Source organism: Glycine soja, chromosome 14, assembly GCF_004193775.1.
Source record: "Glycine soja cultivar W05 chromosome 14, ASM419377v2, whole genome shotgun sequence".
In the NCBI taxonomy this organism is placed as follows: domain Eukaryota; kingdom Viridiplantae; phylum Streptophyta; class Magnoliopsida; order Fabales; family Fabaceae; genus Glycine; species Glycine soja.
Genome location: NC_041015.1, coordinates 50,901,381 through 50,919,547, shown reverse-complemented (window position 1 = coordinate 50,919,547; position 18,167 = coordinate 50,901,381). Strand labels below are relative to the sequence as shown.

The following is an 18,167-nucleotide window of genomic DNA, read 5'->3' as shown; positions in this document are numbered from 1 at the left end:
AAAAAAATTGACTTCTCAACAAAAAAACAAATTAATGCAAGTGGGGAATCAGATTTGGAGTATGGACTCTCTTCATAAAAAAAGGGAGTATTTTAGTAAATAATAGAAACGAGTGTTTTGCTAATTAATTTGTTTTTATAATTGTTAAAAAAACAGCAAAGTGCACTATGAAAAAGAAAAAACAAAACCAATTTCAAATCCTAATAAGACAATGTTGAGAGGACTCAGCCAGCACCTTGCTAAATAAAGAGGAAGAATAGCTATATACAAGTGCCACTTCTCAACTTAAACCAAAGCTTCCTTATAACTTTTGCAGGGAATCATTTCTTACACAATCACACTTCAATATTTAATTAAAGCTTACAAACAAGCATTCTGAATTGAATCTTCCATTTCTCTTTTCTCTATTCCATCCTTTTTTGTTTTTTGGAACGAGTGAGCTAAAAATATGGGTCAGTAATATCTTAAAAACAAACGTATTTTTTTCTTCCTCCTCTTGAAGTAAACCATTAATGTTCTCTTCACAGCATTGGCTTATAATTTCCAAGCTCATAAAAGCATAATGAGTGCATGAAATATTTGTGAGTGAGCAATAAATACTAGTACCACAATTCTCAATTTCTCCTGTGCCTCCCTTTATTGCTGGATAGATATTTAACACCACTCTCCTAACTTTAGGGTCTATTTGCTCGCTGCTCCACCTTTTACTTATAAAGAGAACCTCATTCTCTGAGGCACCAATTGCAATTCTTTACTTTCCCTGCCTTCTTCTCTTTTCTTTTCCACACTGTGTGCTGTGCTGTGCTGTAACCGTACGATCTCATTCTCAAATCTCACTCACTTTTTGTCTCTGTGAGGCCCTTTCATATTTTTATATTTGTTTTTAATTTTAAATTTTCACTCTATCGAACAAACCCGAAACATAATAGTGATAATGCTACTTTTTAGTTCTTAGTTTTTAGTCTTTCACTTAGAACTTTAACTTCACCGGAGAGAAACAAAACCAACACGTTGAATCACTGAACCTTTCTCTTATTTTGACTTTTATTTGTTAGTAGTAGAGAGAAAGAAATGGACAAGGCTCCAAAAGTGAGGCGTGGAAGCAGTGCGTTCTCAAACTCCAACAAGCGACGACATATATCTAAACAATCTCGACGACACAAACACAAACTCTTCGCTGGTAAATTACACAACACCAACCTTTTCCTTCGCTAAAAGACAAAACCTATTTTATGCTTCTTGTCTTTATTCATTCGTTTCTTCTTTTTTTTTTTCTTCGTTTGTTTTAAGCTTTTCCGATAACGAAGAGTTTTTGCAGATAACGCAGTTTCCCCTATCTGAGCTTTGGTTTTTTTGTTTTGCTTTGTGAGCGATAGTTATTAGCCGTGGGGACTTTCGATTCTCGAAGAAGGAAAAGGTGAGAAGCTTGAGTGCCGTCGGAACGGCGTCGTCGAGCTTCCAAATGGCTTGTATTAATGCCTCTGAACGACGAAAATGCGAACCTCCTTCAACCGTCATTGCCACCACCAAGAGATTCAAGCTTCATAAGAATGTATGTTCTTCTTCTTCTTCTTCTTATTATTATTATGTGTTTAACGTGGTTTTAAATTATGATTGCGCTAATTCAAAAAACTTTTATATTATAAAAAAATACGGCTGATGGCTGATGCTGTCGTAATTGTGATTGCAGAATATTGTTTAAGACCATGGTGCTTAATATTTTATTCTTGGAAGAAAAAAAAAACTTACCTACGGTTCTATAAGTGTTTTTCGTGTTGTTGTTCAATCAAAATTGAAGTTTTACTTCGTCAATCTATATTACCTTTAATGAAAATCTTTATTGCACAGATTATTAAACTGAAATTCCAATTCTGAAAGGAGATAACACTAAGATGCTTAAGGAACTGGATCTTTTATTTATTTTTTAATTTTTAATTAATTGACCTTTTTTTTCTCTCACATTTATGAGTTTGTTGTGTTTGGTTCTCTCTCTTTTTCTCCTTTGAATGATTTCGCAGTTTCTGAATGACTCCAACGTTGCCTCTGTTCCACGGAAGCTACGTTCAGGTACCTTTAATTTCAAATTCCAAATCCAAGAGTTTAATTGTTATTATGCATAAAACAAAATATGCACTTTCCTTTGTATTTTTCTTTTGATATTGATTTTGGATTAGAGTTGAAGCAATCTCTGAGAAGCCTTTTTTTTTTCTACTCCTTTTCTTTTTTTGTTGTAATTGTTGGACTACGGATTCGGTATTGGTATTTTTTTTTTTTAATTATTGCAATCTATTTTACTTTCACTGGTAGTATTCTTTTTTCTTTTTTTTTTAACCGACAAATGTTAGTTTTATTCTTCTTCTGTATCCAATCTTGTGTAGGAAGTGGTAAAAAAAATTGTTTGCTAAAAATATTATGATTTTGTTTTCTATTTTAAAATTACATAGCCACGAAGAAACGGGGTCGCGAATCCATGTTACTTGATTCAGAAAAGGTGAAGCATAAGATGGATGGAATAGAATCTCTCAAAAAGGATAGTGTAAAGAAGTCCAAAGTGAGTGTTGTAAGACATCTGTGGGCTGTGTTTGCCAGTTTCAAAACCTTACCCTTTTGCTTGGTTGGTTTTCTAAGCATTTTTTCTGTTTCTAATTCACCTTTTGCTTGGAATTTTATGCTTTGCAGAAACAAGGAATGTGGCGTGACTGGTCCCCTAGAGAAGGAGCTTCTGGGGCCATCACAAAAGATGAGGAAGAGGTTGCCGAGACTCTCTATGCCTTGGCTGGAATGTTCCCTCACAATGCCTCCAATCATAATAGTACGGATTTAGATGGCAAATCTTTGCCTGATAATTCATCAGTTTTGCAAGACTTGGAGGATAATGCTAGTGATGCTCTTCAAGGTTATTATTCATTCTCAATTTCTCACTCTTATATAAGATACTTGTCTTGGCTATTATTTTTTAGTACGAGGTCATAGGTATCTTCTACGACAGGTAAGCCTACTCTTACTGTATCCGAGTAGGATTACTATGAGTGGCAAAGTTGTCTTAACTATTAACTTATTCTTCTTCATTCTCTTTATTTAATTTTTTACCATTTGATTCTATTCTAGCCTCAGCAACTGCTCCTGTTGCAAGTCCTAGTTGTCACGAAAGTTCAGCTGGAGAAGCTTCAAAAACCAGTTGGTTGAATGAAGCTGTTGGTCAAAAACAACCTGATTTGCCTGATAGTCCAACGCTCTTGATGTCATCTCGTAGCGCTTCTCTAACTATAAATCTTCAGACCATGCCTGTGGCGGTTAAGCATGAAAAGAGCAGCAAAGTTGCATTGCATGACTCTGAGTTATGTCTAGCAATGGGGTGGGTCATTTTTTCTGTTGCATTCTGAAAAATCTGTACTTTTCAAGTCCTCTGTATATATTTTACATGTTTTCTCGTGACATTGCAAATTAAATATGTCCAGACAATCACGGATTTCTCAAGTTGAGAGGAAACCAGATGTGGCATTTGAAGCGGTGAGCATTTCAACTTTTACAGATTGTAGTGTGGTTCTACCAAAACTTGTTGTGAGCTAGTGCTGGTCTTATTGGTGTGTTAATGGATTACATTTCAGGCAAGAAACGTTGATTGCAAGCAACAACAGCATATGATCAAGGACCAAAAAGGAAATGGTACACTCCTCTCAAAGATCAAAATGTTCATTTTATAGAGTTGATTTCTCATTTCCGTGACTCAAGTATAGGCTAAATGTTTTTACATCAATTTGGCTGATTCTTAACTTCTTTTACCAGAAGGACTTGCATTATGGCCAGGCTTATCACCAGTGGCACCAGCTGGCCAGGCTTATCTACAGTAAATTTCTTTCATTTTACATTTTCACCCTGTTGTGGCTTGATTTCAATCCTTCTTGTTCTGTTTGTCTCAACCTGATCAATTTTTCTTTCCTAGGTCTTCTGCTACTAAAGCTCCTGATTGGCTGGAAGCTGCAATCCGTGTCTCCAAAATGGATTCCATGGAAACTTCAACTTGTTCTTCTAGTGGGAGGGTAAGGACTAACAAATTTATTATTACTGCTGTTTTTGTGTGACTTGGACTTTTACTTGTATTATGTTAAAATCTCTTGATCCTAAATGATGTACACTCCACTCAAACAGCTATTTAGAGTTGTCAATAAATAACCGTGCAGATTTTTATTCCTAAAAGATCATGGAAGAGGTGTGCAGCTCATGTTCACATCAGTCATTTAATCAAGAGTCTAGAGGTGCCAAAAACACAGGTTATCAAAGAATCTGAGCTTTTTGGATGTCATCAAATGAGAGAACACGAAGGATCAAAGCGTGGAGTTCTTTTAGAAGTACACAGCTCAAACAGAATGAAAATTGGAATCACTTCTTCTACTTTGAGGAATCCACATGAAAGTAAGAATATTATTCTTCAGCGGCAAAGCCATTATCGAGACATATCACAGGCTGCTCCAACACCTGTGGTGTATGGCCCTCAAAAGCAAGTAAGCTTAAGGTTAATTTTTGGTAAAGATGCCACTCGTTGCACCCTCTTCCTCATGCACTAATGACTATCATTATTGTGCAGAATTTCAACTTCTTGTCCTTGTCAGCAGGAAGTAATGGGTTAAAGCTAGACAATAATTATAATAAAATTGGAAGTAGGTTGGAACCATTATCAAAATTGCAAGTGCCTTATTTACAGTCATTAACACCGTTGCATGGGGGCATACCAATTCCCGCGACTCAGAGACAGTATGCCTCAACTTCTTACCTTGATCAGCTTTCTGTTGCAGGACCACAGGTATTACATCTCTCTTTGTTGCAAGAAAACTATTATTAAGTATTAACCAAATTTGGTAAAAAATACTCCCTCTAGACTCATAAGCAAAAATAACTAATTTCAAGTTAATTAAGAAAGTTAATTTATATCATTTAATTTTATTAATCTCAACTAAAAAATAAGATTATTTCTAAAATATCTTTCATTGAAACTTCCTATCATGAACAAAAAAAAAAATCATTGAAAATAGAAATAGAATTAAATGAAATGGTGTTTTAAGAATGATAGTATTAAATAAGATAAAATTAGTTAGATTCACTTATTTTTAAGTACAACAAACAAGATCACATTTTTGCTTATATATTACTCCTGAGGGAATAGTTGTCAAGGGAATTTAGTTCAATTAGTTAAATAAAGCACATGAGTTATTGTAAATTCCTTAACATTATCTTTCCCACGAATTTTTTTTTTTTTGGTAAAAGTAGCAAATGTGATTATCTTTTTAACCATGTGAAATGAGGTGGTGGCTATAGTTTATTGCTAATAATGAATTGGAACAAACTAACGTGCAATTTAATATCCTCATAAATATGCCACCCTTATTGTCATACTAATACTGTTCTGTAATGCTTTAATTGCCTGCAGGTTCTGTTGCAGCAACCTCATTATTTTGGTAACCCGTTATATGGAACTCATTATGGTTCGACAGTCTCACATAAACAAGAACACCAAAGCTTATGGGGGGTGCAACAAGCAGAACAAGGTAGGTCTACAGTAAATTTCAATATTTTGAGGACCCAGTATCCTAATTGGCAAAGTGGAAGGCATGACTCTTCTGCATTGAGTCCATGTGCCCAAGCAATCCTCCCCTGTTCCCCTGCATCACAAGAAATTTTTGGATCCAAGATCACTTCAATCTCCGGGCAACAGAAGCAGCACCTTGCACACTTACAAGACAAATGGACTAGAGCTTCATCGTCTCCCTTCATTGTATGAAGAAATTAGAGACAGAATCACAAGTAGTGGTACAATATCGCCACAAATGCGATTGTAAAGTGATGTGCAACCGGAATACGATTCATTGTTTTATATTTTCTACTACACTCCCGGCTTTTAGAGCTGAGCCTTTCACATTGAAAGTAGCACAGAACTTGCAAGCTGCTATAGAAGATTGATCTAGTGGAATTGCGAGAAAAAAACAAATGTTAACAGTGTAGCAAGACCTGAAACTTGAAAGTATCACGCAAAAATCTTTTCGTTTCCCAGAACACCTAGCACTCATCTAACTGAAAACAAAACATAAAACACTTTTCATTGGTAGTTCATTTGTATCACCAAAAATTAATCGTTTTGTATTTGCTTATATACTACAATCAACCAATTATATTTCTATTAAGTGTTTTACTAACTACTAAGAAGAGCAAAGAAATTTATTAGAAGAGAAAGAAAAGTGAAACAAAACAGAGACAGTAACATAAAGGTTACTGAAAACCCTGATTTTATAAATGTCTTATACATATAAACATAAACCGGATACGAATAAGAATAAGAAGCATATGTAAAGGGCACTTAATACATGGCTCATCGGAAGAGATTTTCAAAATTCTTTATCACAATTAAAATACAAGCATTAAGCCAAGGGCATGAGTAAATCATCGAAATCTCCAAATCAATATGACAGCAGAAAACTAATGATTTTTCATTCTAGTTTTTCCAGTTCCCCCATTCTCTCAATAATAGCCTGCAAGCACAAAAACAGATTTGTTATTTGAGGTTTTCTATGGCCTAAAATTTAGCTCATAAATAAATTTAAACCCAGGACAAAATTGTCAGAAGTAGAGAAAATATGCTGGAAGAAGCTACCAAAGTAGGCAACTATGCCTGGAATCGTAGTGTAACTACACAACTTAAATCATAGACTAGCAAGTAGCAACACGTAAAGTGCTTAGTAACTCAAAAAGAATGCTTACCTTCTTGCTTGTTTCTTGCAGTTCACCCGCTAGAATGAATTCATCAAGTATAAGATAGACCTTCAAGACATATGGGTAAACTATATGAGTAAGGAAACATTAAAAAAATAGTAATAATAATCTAAAGGAAGAGGGTACGATCAATATGGTAATGGTGATCAATAACCACTCCAATCCTAACCCTAAGCCATCATGAACTTCACTTAGAAACAAAAAACAAAACATATTGAGAAAACAGCAAAACTTGTGTTATAGATTAGACATACTGGAGGATGTTAATGTATACAGAGGATTGTGTTCATATTGATCAGTGCACCTAAACTGAAATTTTCCAGCTAAATTAACAATCTAGCATATTGATTAGTTCAGGCTACGGTTAGTCAACATTCTACTATAGTCTCATGACTAAATGCAGCAGGAAAAAAAAATCAAGACCAATACAATGGCACATAGATATCAACATCAACAATCACATGATTATTTGATGCTAAAATACAACAAGCAAACAAACACAGGATAGGAACAAGGTAACAATTAACAAACCTTGTGGAAGTTAAAAACCAAATCAAGCTCACAGACATTGCTGAAGAAGTGATCCAATATTTCCACAAACAAATGGATGCACTCTAAATACGCCAACTCATTATCAGTGATATCAACACAGATTGAGAAAAACAACCCAGCATATCGCCTGTATATTATCTTGTGCGTACGAAACTGCAAGACAAGTTACTATCAAACGGCAATCAATTGTATAGCAAATGAGACAACCTAAGAGCAACAAAAGAATAACCTCATAGAACATTCATGTCAGAAATAATGCAATTACAACTCAGCGAAAGCAAAGGAAGAAATTGAAAATCGTGGAGAGAGTACTGACCTCGACGAAATTTGTGTATTTAGGGTCTCTGTTTACGACGAGGCGGTGAACCTGAGGAATTGAGGAAAATTAGGTTAAAGTGGGTTTTTTGTTTTTATTGGCAAATGTTAGTGGTTAGTATTATAGTTTTTTTTAATAGCGAGAAGATTCGAACCCGCGATCTCTTCCCCTTCTCTTCTCCCGTAGAGGAACCTTATGTCTCCAATTAGGTTAAGGTGGTGGTGTTGTGTATGAAGAAGAAGTGGAATTGTTACCTCGTATTCGACCTTGTGCTTCTCGGAATCCTCGAGAGGAACGTAGTATTTGGCAAGACGGGTCTTGCCCTGCCTGTTCTGCAACAGAATGAATCGGATCTGCGAATGCGGAAAAAGGGGGAAACAATCATTCAAAAATGAAAAAAAAAAAAAATGGAACGAAAGAGGGAATAGAATTATGAACGAACCATTTGCAACGATGGGATTGGGGGTTGGAGAGGTGAATTTTCCGATCTCAGATTCTTCAATGCCAAAAACTGAAAGAGAATGATGAATCATATCAACGACTTTACTTTCAACATATGTTTTAAATTTTAATTTTCAATTTTTAATTTTGCGGTTATCAGGTTTTGCCCTTTAACTTGACTTTGATTCAACTTTGAACATTCAAATTACCATGCCTTTCAAAAATAATAACACCCTTATGCATGTTAAGTTCAATTTTTTTTTTTATAAAAAAACTCCTTGATATAACTTAAAAAACAATTATTCCCTCACAATTAATTTCGAACACTAACAATTTTTATATATGTATAATTGGTATGAACTAAATTACCCAAAAAAAAAAGTTATTTACAAATAGTTTTAGCTCTTGTAACCAAAGTTTATGTATTTCTCTCTCTATCACACCGTTTATTCTGGAGTATGTAAAGATCCAATAGCCAGACTTGAATAACTTAAGTAAAGTTCAAATTTCAATGCTTCATTCATAAAAAAAAAAAAAAATCTTCAACTTCCTTTGAGTCACCTTTTCTTCTCCCATATACAAAAGGAAAAATGGATTATTCCTTCATTTTCTTAGGCTATGTTTGGTTTGCCGTGGCGGAACTCCAAATTAATTTAGAGAGGAAATTGACTTTGACATCATAATTTTTTTGTCACTGAAAGTATATTTGAAACTAAAAAGTTCAGTTTGAAAGAAATAATTATTGAAATACTTTTAAAAACTGCAATCTAAATATGCACTTATTCTTACCTCTCCAATGCTCAATCAAGGACTAGGGGTTCCAATAATTACATACGTGGTACATGAACTAAATTTTTTTATCTCGGTGATAATGATAATGGTAAATAAATTCCCTATAAATCTTGGTTGTAGATGGAGTTTGAAGCAGCCAATAGAGCAGCTCCTATGCCAGAACCATCTTTTGTATGCTCTATCACCACATTGTTTGACTTTTCTGTTCCTAGAAGCTCTTTGACTGAATCTTGCAAATAAGCCCTGTATTGAGGATAATTTTCGTATAAGCCCCCATCGATGGCAACAACACTTCTGTTCCCATTCCCAAAGATGAGACCTCTCTGGTCCTCTTCCATTTTTTGTAGAATCCCCACTATTCCTGCACCAGCTAAGCTCCCGCCTCGCTTTACAATAGTCTCACAAACCTCCAAAACTGTTTCTCTTTCACTTAAATTGGATTCAACCTGAAGAGAACGAGCCAATGGCAACAAAAACAGAAAATAAAAATTAGTGATAGAGTAATATATGCAATTTTTTAGGCAGATATGATAAAACACATGGCTCTTGTTTGATCCTTTGACATCTTTTTTATCGATATAATTAAGGTCTTTGACTCTCCTTGTTTGATCGTATGACATTTTTTTTATCACTAATTAAGGCCTTTGACTCCCAGTGAGATCCTAAGATATTCTCACAATCTTCGATCTTTTGGGTCGACTATGAAATTAATCTTTGATTTGAAATTTAGTCATATCTAAAAGTTTTTCGTCCCTCCTCAAAAATGTATTCTTTGAGAAATCAAACACAAAATCTCTCCCACAAAAACTCAATGTATGTTACCAACTAAGTTATATTCATTAAATATAATATGACATATTAATACCATCATAATAGCTTTGCACCATGTTGAAAGTATGATCCACAAGGATCATCATTTTTTTACCTTTTACTTTAGCTTTTAAATAAAATATATTTTGAATAACTATTTTTAAATAAGTACTGTTGAAACTTGAAATAATGAGTTTTATATTTGGAATATAAAATAACCAAATGGTACTTGTTTGTATAATAGTTCTCTAGGGAAATTATCATCTTTTTTTCTTTGGCCATGAAAGAAACTATCCGTTGGTGACTTGGTAATATGATGAGTTATGAAACAGGTGCTTAAACTTAATGCTACTGCATTGCCATCAGTATAGTTTAGAACAAAAAAATTACCCCTGCTTTATCGTAGAGGAGAGACCCAACTGCATGTAAATCGCCAGAACAGTCCTGTTGCATGGCACATAGATCTGGGGTCCTATTAAATTTATATAGAGGCATATTTCAGTTCAGTATGAATATAGCTCAAGAGTGTTAAGTTGAAGATATACCCTAACGAACTCAAAGTGTATATAATAACAAAATATGAGTAGAACGTTTTTTCCCCATTCAAAAAGAAGGAATAATTGGGAGAAAGTTAGAAATGGTAAAAGGAAAATAGAACTACATGTATAGAGTGACTGTCATATTACCAAATTTTACTAGCAATGTGATCTATTAATATTAGTGCATATGATTTGAGCTTAGATTTTAACTCAGAATAAAAAAATTTACCCGAGTATGAAAGGTGTAGATAGTGTCTGCGGGACAGATTTTCCAAACAGACCACCCTCTTCAGCCATTTCCAGCAGCACTCGTCTAACAATTTCGCCTAGATACATTCCCGAGATTGTCTTTTCAAAGATCTGCCAAGTAATATGAAGAGAATGATTATTCTGCTTGCAACTATGCCAGAACAAATAAAACTATGGAGAATATTGATACCAAAAAGTACCTGCTCGCCCGGATTGATGCTAGCAGCATCCATTTCCCTATCGAACTTGGTTAAAGGGAGACCATTTGAGAAAGCACCCCACTCAGTGCTAATGATCTGAATCAAGGAATGCTTTTCTCAGATTAAGATGATCTAGTAGTTCATCTATAGCATTAGAACAAGATATGAAGAAATTAATGAAGGTGTGTAAGTATTTATTAACCATTTTCCCAGAAGAAGAGACATGGCCCTGCAACTTAGGAATGGCACTGATCTGCTCAACATAGCAAGCATTGCTTCCAGTACCCAAAATGACAGCAACCACGACATCATTGTCCCAGTATTCTGCTCCAGCTAACGTTGCCACGGTATCATTCACCTATAAGGTGGGCATTTACTAAAATTACACCAACACTGTAATGGTTTAAATTGAGTTTGATTTTGATAGTACATTGTATAACCAATTAGAAACTATTCTATGTATGACTTTTAGAATAATTATTATACAATGTCTATTCCAATTTTGATACATTGTATAACCAATTTTGATTTACAATAATCTTACATGGTAATTCATGATTGGATAAGTGTATTTTCATTAAATTGTTAAACTTTTATAAAACTATTTACATTAAAATAACATATATACCAGAGCAGAAACTCGCATGTCAATTCCTTGCCTTTCCATTGCCTCGTTCAGACAAGCAACCACATCTCTCCCTGCCTGCATAAAGAGTTTGTAGTTCCAACTTCCAAGTCATGCTAGTATCAGGTTAATATATTTCTGCTACTATAAAACTATAGCAAAATATAAAACTCTAGTTAATGATCCTGATTAACAACAGAACTTAAATTGCCCCTCAATAACGTATAGTGCCCTTGTATTTGAATTTATATTTTATTTTCAAAAACAGTGACAATTAGGATTTAGGATCGATCTCTATTGTTAGAGTTTTGTTTCAAGTTTATCTGTGAATGAATGCACACTAAGTTAAATAATAGTGAGCAGCACTTATGATAGATAGATAAAAACATACTGTTCGAGAGACAGCAAAACCCTTGGTCCACTTGATTAGTATGCCAGAATCAATTGATGTCTGCTTCACAGGAAATGAAAACGTGAAGCCAATCTCTCCCTTTCTTCCCGGTGAGATATGAAATCTATCATCCTCCTTGGACGCAAATTTTGCCAGCCCCGAAGCAATGAAATCAAAAAGCTCCTGCATTTGAAATTGAAAACAAACTTTGGATTTGTTTCATGAGAAAATAGTTTTACTGAAAAATGTTAATGATTTATGTTGCCATCTTATAAAAAAAACACACAAATATGATAAGTTTTAACGTTTATAATAATTATCATACTTATCAGGACTTTAGAGAAATAACTACTTTGATCATATTTATCATAATTTCTAATCTCTGATTGGTTGATAGTTTTTTCTTACTGACAAATGTTAATGAGAAATTTGTTAGTTTTTATTAGCAAGAGCATTGAATCCACAACTTTTTTTTTTAATTAATTGATAGTATAAAATAAATTATTTCTTATGGAGATGTTTTCTCATCCTCTTCAAATGTTTTAGTTAAGTGCTCAGGGGCAAAGTTATAAATTACATGCTATATAGGGACAAACAAATTTTAGATTTGAAAACAGTAACAAACAAATTAAAAAGCAAATAAATGAGTTAGTTACATGAGATGTAGCAAACATGAGTTGCTGAGGTATGGAAACTTGATCAAACTCAGTGGCAATGACACGATCATCTTTGCCACCCAACTGCACCCTCAGCACACGGAAGTTGGTTCCTCCGAGATCCAAGGCATAAAACAACCCTTTCTCGTTCCTGACATGCATGTCACAACAATAATAAATCATTAATTAACATTGAGGAACATAATAACAACAGGGCAAGTTAGGAAGGGAAGATAAGAAAAGATACCCAGTAGGAAGATTTTCAACATAGCTGGGTATCATGGGAAGCCCGGGCCCAGGCCCAAACCCAAGCCCAGCTCGCATGTCAGCAGACATGTTATTGGCCACTTGCTGAAGAAGGGGCAGAGGAGTGGCACACTCGTATTTGAGTTTCGTCAATATTGTGGTGGTTGGGGTGACTGACACGTCGTCAGATCGGAGAGCCACCGTTAACCGCCGCCGTCGCGATCGTGAGAGTGAGGGATAGGACCCTGCTGCGGCGGCGGAAGTGGCGGCAGCAGCAGTGACAAACATCATGTTTTGCCTCTACTTTATCTGTGATCTCTTTTCAGCTGATCCAACACTTTTTATGAAAAAGGTGAGAACACGAGAGTACACTACAGTGTCACTTACAACCGTTATGTTTTACTATCTTTTAAGTTAGTTAAAACACTTTTTGATGAATTTTTTAATACTTCTACTATTTTAATCATATATATGTATATATGTATAGCCTCTAATATTTAAGTCAGTATACATCACAATCAAGAAGAGATGAAAACCATACCTTGAGATTTTGAAGATTTTATCCTCTATGGTTGTCAATTAGAATGAGTTATTTGGCCCTTTTGGGGCCAAACAACAACACTCTAGAATAATAATAATAATAATTCTTAAAAATATATAAGTTTATCATATTTAACAATAATAATATATTATCTTATATTATTTTAAGAAATTTATTTAGATTTGTAAATTGTACGGGAAAGTTACTAATTTCTTAAGTAGTACTAGTAAGGCCTTTGTCATGCAATTACCAGGTAAAAGAAAAGTCAAGCTTCTCTGTTTCAAAAAATATATGTATCCTAATTCTCATAAGATAAAAGTTATTAAAAGGAGAAAACATCACATGTTTATTCAAAAGAGACTACAGTGTTTTGCTACTTAAGAAGAATGGTTGTTTGATTGTGGCAGGTGATTAGGGAAAAAGTGATTTTGTTTTTCGGATAAATGCAAATTTGATTTGTTTGATTTTGGTATAATATAAATCATGGAATGCACAACTGTAATAGTCCTAAATTATTTTTCCACCACCCTCAGTTTTAGCCTCGTGGGCCATTAAGATAGTTGTAATGTCGGAACTAATGAACGGTACAGGTGACAACGTTGAATCTAATATAATGACCTAAAAACAAAAAAGCCTAAATCTGAAAGGGTTCAATTGTTCAAGTCTAAATAATAATTTCTGTTAAAAAGAGAGAGAGCCCAAATAATAATTGTTAGTTGCCAAGACAGGCAAATAGTTGTAAAAAAAACCACTTGATATATGAGGGACAAATTTACGAAACGGGGTTAGTTTTAAAAATTAATTATCAAATAGGGTCTCTTTTTAAAGAATTTGTAACCAGGGTCTGTTTTTTTATGGGTACCGCCATTGAAGATGGCAAGAAAGTTTGGTACCGCCAATGAAGATGGAGACATAGCAGCTTACGTGGAGGGTGTCGCCCATGCTCCTGGCGAGACACCTCCACGTTGGATCCGCCAATGGAGTTGGCGTTACGGGGCCTGACATGGGTGGGTGAGTGTGTCGGTTTCTCTGGTGGCGAGATAGGTGCATCTCGTGATAGCTTGCAGTGTTGCAGATGCCAGTTAGGGTTACAACTTTTGCAATATTAGGGTTGCATGCATGGACTGAAAACGCAGAGTAGGCTTAACTTAGGTTTTTGACCGTTCCTTCTTTACATTTCCTTCTATAAAATTAACCTCCAGCATCTTAAATTTTTACGCAAACTTCTCTTCTCTTCTCCAAGCTTTCTTCTTTCTCCTTTATTGAGTTTCAGTGAGTGAGAATGTGTACGTGTGTGATGCACTTCCATTGTTTTGTTGTGTATTTGTCTTCCATAATTCATTCCTGGTAAGTGGTTTTCTTAAATAAGATTTATATATTCTGACTTATGATTTCTGTTGTTAATATTATAAAAATAATAGGTTAGTTAGTATTAATAGGTATTGTAAATTTAGGTTAATTATGATTAATATATATTGTAAGGTTAGGTTAGTTACTATGCTATTTTTAATTTTTATGTATTAATAGATATTTGAAGGTTAGGTTATTCTTAATTTTTATGTATTAATAGATATTTGAAGGTTAGGTTAGTTAGTTTGGTTTGTAGTATATATTTTTAGATATTATATATGTGATATAATATTATTAGCTTTAGAAATATTAGGCACAAGTAATATACTACTAATAATTTTTAAATTTAAAATCTAATTTACAAAATTAATACACTTAAATTTGAGCTTCAAATTTGATTCTAACCATAATATTTGTTACTTCAAAATAAAAAATTTGTACATGATAAATAAACAAAAGGAAAGAAGACTTTATTTAAATAAATACAAAGCATCCTTACTATAGAATCAACAGCAAACTTCAAAATAAACTCTTTCTTCCTCTTTCACACTATTTGATACTCTCTTCAGTGTCAAATTTTTGCAAGTGCTGAGTGTCATTGAAAGTTTGCTCTATTTAAAGAAAATTTACACAAAAAAAGCTGAAGCTATGTGCAACGTTACACGCCATTAAAGTAAATCTGTATGCATGTCACCTCCTACATGCCTAGCCCTAATCTTTAACCTGCCATGCATGTGACCTGTTGCTGCATGCTTCTGGTTGCCCTATCCAATCCTAGTCTCCTCTAAAGCAAGAATGTGCCCTAACTGATAAATAACAGTGCCCTAGTCTCTCCTTTAAAGCAAGATCGTGGCCTGAGTCAGTGCTGGCATGTCCCGCCAAAACGAATAGCGGAATGGGGGAGGGGTGTATCGCCAGCACGAATGGCGGGCTTGGATGAGGCTGTATCGCCAATCCTGAAGGCGAGTCCTACGTGGCCTGTGTCACCAATGCAAAAGGCGACACTCTCCTCTCCTACATGACGTGTAACGCTACTGGCAGTGGCGGGTTCACCTTACTCGCCAGTGGCTATGGCGGGTTAAGCTCTCTCGCTAGTGGCGATGGCGGATTCCATGCTAAAACAGACCCTCTCCGTTAATACTTTTAAAACAGACCCCAATCCGTAAATAATTTTTAAAAGTGGTCCCCTACAGTAAATTTGCCACATATGAGGAATGTCCTTGTTACCATCTCAAAAGAAATCATGCATCTAATTGCATTATCTGATTAGCTTGTATTCTCAATATTAAAATGAACTAATCAAGAAAGGTATATCAATCTAATAATATTCAAAGTGCAAAGCCCATATTTATATGGAATGTATATTTCACCTTTTGACAAATGTTTTGGCTCAATTTTCTTATATTTATATTTTTTAAGTAAAACATCAAAGTCCATTCATCAATCATTTTTAGACGCTCTCTATTTTTTTTTTCTTTCCCAAATTTCCTATTGTGATAAATGGGATTCACATTCTTATGATTAGTATTGGTATTATTATCATAAACTATTTGAGGGAAAACTATTTTTAGCCGTTGCATATAATAGAATTATATTTTCGTGGAAAGGACAATTTTGGAATAAAAAATAAACTATTCATGTGAGTAGTGTCAATAGTAAGGGTTGATAGTGAGAATAGTAGTTCCCAAAACATGGTATCATTCTACCTTGATTTCTCTTCCATCCCATGCATGTTAGTTTTTAGGCTTGCAATTTTTATCCTAATTTTTTAATTTTTTACCAATTTTACTTCTAATTTTTTAATTTAGTATATTTTATCACCAATTTTTAAGAATTTTGTAAATTTTATTTTCCGTCATTTATCCATTAATAAACACAAAATTTTGGAGTAAAATTTTTCAAAAAAACAAAATTAGGGTAAAATTTTCCAAAACTGAGTGCAAAATTTGCCAAAAAATAAAAAAGTTTGGATAAAATAAAAAGTGTAATTATGTTAATAATAAAATGACAAAGGATAAAATTCACAAGTTTTTTAAATGTTAGAGGTAAAATGCATTAAATTAATTTGTAGAAGATACAATTCATCAAAAATTAAAAAATTAAGGTAAAAAAACTACAATTAAACCTAATTTAAATAGAATTTATGTGGATTGGTTACCTTGAATGTGTCTGTGTTGGCAAAAGACGAAGCTAAAGGTTTGGGAGTGCAAATTCGGACTTGTCGAATTTCCTCTCCTTCTCCTCTTCAAGACCGAGACCACCAAAGTGGGTGGGGGGACTGATTGAGATTGCATGTTATTCATATTTTATGATGCACTGCTTAATTCAAAAATTTATATCTGAAAACCTGATGGATTTTGGCTCTGCAAAAATTTATTCGCCATATAACCATAAGAAAATTTTATTCTCACATAAAAAGATGAGAAATTCAAATTCTTACTCATTCACAATTAGAATTCTTAGAAGCTTTTTATGTTCGAAAAAAATATATTTATTCTCTTTTATTAACAATGAGAACCTTTTAATTTATTTCCATTATTCTACACGTACTACTTCCTCAAAAATATTAATTAAAACGTTTATTACACCAAAAGTATTTTGTCATACATCACTTACTTTTCATTTATTTATTTTATAGTGCAAGAGAGATTTTTTAAAAGGAAAATCTAACGTTACTCATCCATAAGTTATAACTTATCGACAATATAAAAGTAATCTTATATTTACAATACAAAGTAACATTTTTATTTAAAAAAATATGTGAGAAAAAACAATGGGGAAAAAAGTAAAGAGTAAAAAACAAAAAGTTCCCTGATAGTAGATATATAATAAATTTAAAATAAAATAATGAAAAGTTCATTCATAGGGTCATTATCTTAAGTCGCTATAGCTTTTGAGAATGATTAGAAGTCTTAACGATAAGAAAACCAGGAAACCTAAATTTGTCGTTTTTGCTGTGGAAAAGCACTACAACTTAAAAGCTAAGGCTTAATATATGATTAAGTAAATGAATCCATGAATCAGGCATTACTTACTCCTCTAGCATGGCCTTGTGGGATGTTAGATTCGGTGGGAAACTATTGTTTGGAATGCATGGCTTTCTCTCAAAATACAATTGCTCCAGACAGAAAGAAAAGAACAGTGAATCTACTCCATGTGCTCGAGCATGTGTTGGCAATTATCATCTTGTGTTTCTCCAATGCTCTCAAAGCCTAGATGCCTTCAAAAAGAAACAAAAAAGGGAATAGAAAGCTATCGTCTTCATTATGCTCTGCTTGCTAAAGTGTTGTTTAGTCAAGGACAAATTGCTATTTTTCTTTCAATAATTGCATGCATAATACCTCGTCAATTAGTTGACTACCATGATTGTGTCTCCTTAAATTGTTAAATGGTGTTAATTTATCGAGATAATTGGTGTTTTTAATTTATTTATAGAAACCTCTAAGTATATTTCACCTGAAATAATATTGTTTGAATAGGAAGGATCGCTATGAACAATAAAGATTCATTTTTAAATATTTAAAGTAGTTATATATGCAGACTTAAACTTTGAAACTTTTGATTAAGAGAAAATAATTTATTCATATTAGTTTTTATTCATGTATTTAGTGGTTTGAAACTTTGAATCGGTAGATGTTAAAGTTAATTGGAAGAAAAAAAATCTTGCATCATCACATTTTATAACTACAACAAAATT

The 18,167-nt window shown here is 33.7% G+C and overlaps 3 protein-coding genes across 6 annotated transcripts; 1 reads left to right on the top strand and 2 right to left on the bottom strand.

Moving 5' to 3' along the window:
• Positions 1-703: 703 nt before the first annotated feature.
• On the top strand, positions 704-6,048 carry LOC114384662. Of its 4 annotated transcripts, none has more exons than XM_028344373.1 (14): positions 704-852; positions 1,059-1,180; positions 1,377-1,552; positions 2,019-2,067; positions 2,445-2,551; positions 2,680-2,896; positions 3,109-3,355; positions 3,459-3,510; positions 3,609-3,666; positions 3,787-3,847; positions 3,944-4,040; positions 4,182-4,502; positions 4,586-4,801; positions 5,426-6,048. In XM_028344373.1, the coding sequence occupies exons 2-14, from the start codon at positions 1,072-1,074 to the stop codon at positions 5,774-5,776; spliced, it is 2,061 nt and encodes a 686-aa protein (XP_028200174.1). In that variant the 5' UTR covers positions 704-852; positions 1,059-1,071; the 3' UTR covers positions 5,777-6,048. The 4 variants fall into 4 exon arrangements, with proteins under 4 accessions (XP_028200174.1, XP_028200173.1, XP_028200175.1 ...); XM_028344372.1 differs by having other exon boundaries at positions 1,056-1,180; XM_028344374.1 differs by having other exon boundaries at positions 713-812.
• A 183-nt stretch (positions 6,049-6,231) lies between these two features.
• On the bottom strand, positions 6,232-8,223 carry LOC114384664 (AP-2 complex subunit sigma). The gene is made up of 6 exons (XM_028344378.1): positions 8,073-8,223; positions 7,885-7,983; positions 7,631-7,681; positions 7,294-7,467; positions 6,751-6,810; positions 6,232-6,521 (listed from the first exon to the last, which is right to left on the bottom strand). Exons 1-6 carry the CDS (start codon positions 8,073-8,075, stop codon positions 6,480-6,482), a joined length of 429 nt encoding a protein of 142 aa, XP_028200179.1. The 5' UTR covers positions 8,076-8,223; the 3' UTR covers positions 6,232-6,479.
• Positions 8,224-8,796: 573 nt separating this feature from the next.
• On the bottom strand, positions 8,797-12,968 carry LOC114384663 (hexokinase-2, chloroplastic-like). Its single transcript, XM_028344377.1, has 9 exons — positions 12,581-12,968; positions 12,334-12,484; positions 11,678-11,860; positions 11,290-11,364; positions 10,864-11,019; positions 10,662-10,757; positions 10,442-10,572; positions 10,064-10,145; positions 8,797-9,309 (listed from the first exon to the last, which is right to left on the bottom strand). The coding sequence occupies exons 1-9, from the start codon at positions 12,868-12,870 to the stop codon at positions 8,965-8,967; spliced, it is 1,509 nt and encodes a 502-aa protein (XP_028200178.1). The 5' UTR covers positions 12,871-12,968; the 3' UTR covers positions 8,797-8,964.
• Positions 12,969-18,167: the final 5,199 nt, after the last annotated feature.

Bases quoted from the DNA above. Each gene is read 5' to 3' on its own strand.
- LOC114384663 (XM_028344377.1), bottom strand. From the start codon at position 12,870: ATGATGTTTGTCACTGCTGCTGCCGCCACTTCCGCCGCCGCAGCAGGG. The intron at 10,146-10,441 runs GTAAATTTTTTT...TAAATTTAATAG, and splicing joins TCTACACCTTTCATACTCGG to GACCCCAGATCTATGTGCCA. The intron at 9,310-10,063 runs GTAATTTTTTTG...CGTTCTCTTCAG, and splicing joins TCCTCTACGATAAAGCAGGG to GTTGAATCCAATTTAAGTGA.
- LOC114384662 (XM_028344373.1), top strand. From the start codon at position 1,072: ATGGACAAGGCTCCAAAAGTGAGGCGTGGAAGCAGTGCGTTCTCAAAC. The intron at 3,356-3,458 runs GTGGGTCATTTT...AAATATGTCCAG, and splicing joins GAGTTATGTCTAGCAATGGG to ACAATCACGGATTTCTCAAG. The intron at 3,511-3,608 runs GTGAGCATTTCA...ATTACATTTCAG, and splicing joins CAGATGTGGCATTTGAAGCG to GCAAGAAACGTTGATTGCAA.
- LOC114384664 (XM_028344378.1), bottom strand. The intron at 7,682-7,884 runs GTAACAATTCCA...TCAATTCCTCAG, and splicing joins AGCACAAGGTCGAATACGAG to GTTCACCGCCTCGTCGTAAA. The intron at 7,468-7,630 runs GTCAGTACTCTC...CTTGTCTTGCAG, and splicing joins AATACACAAATTTCGTCGAG to TTTCGTACGCACAAGATAAT.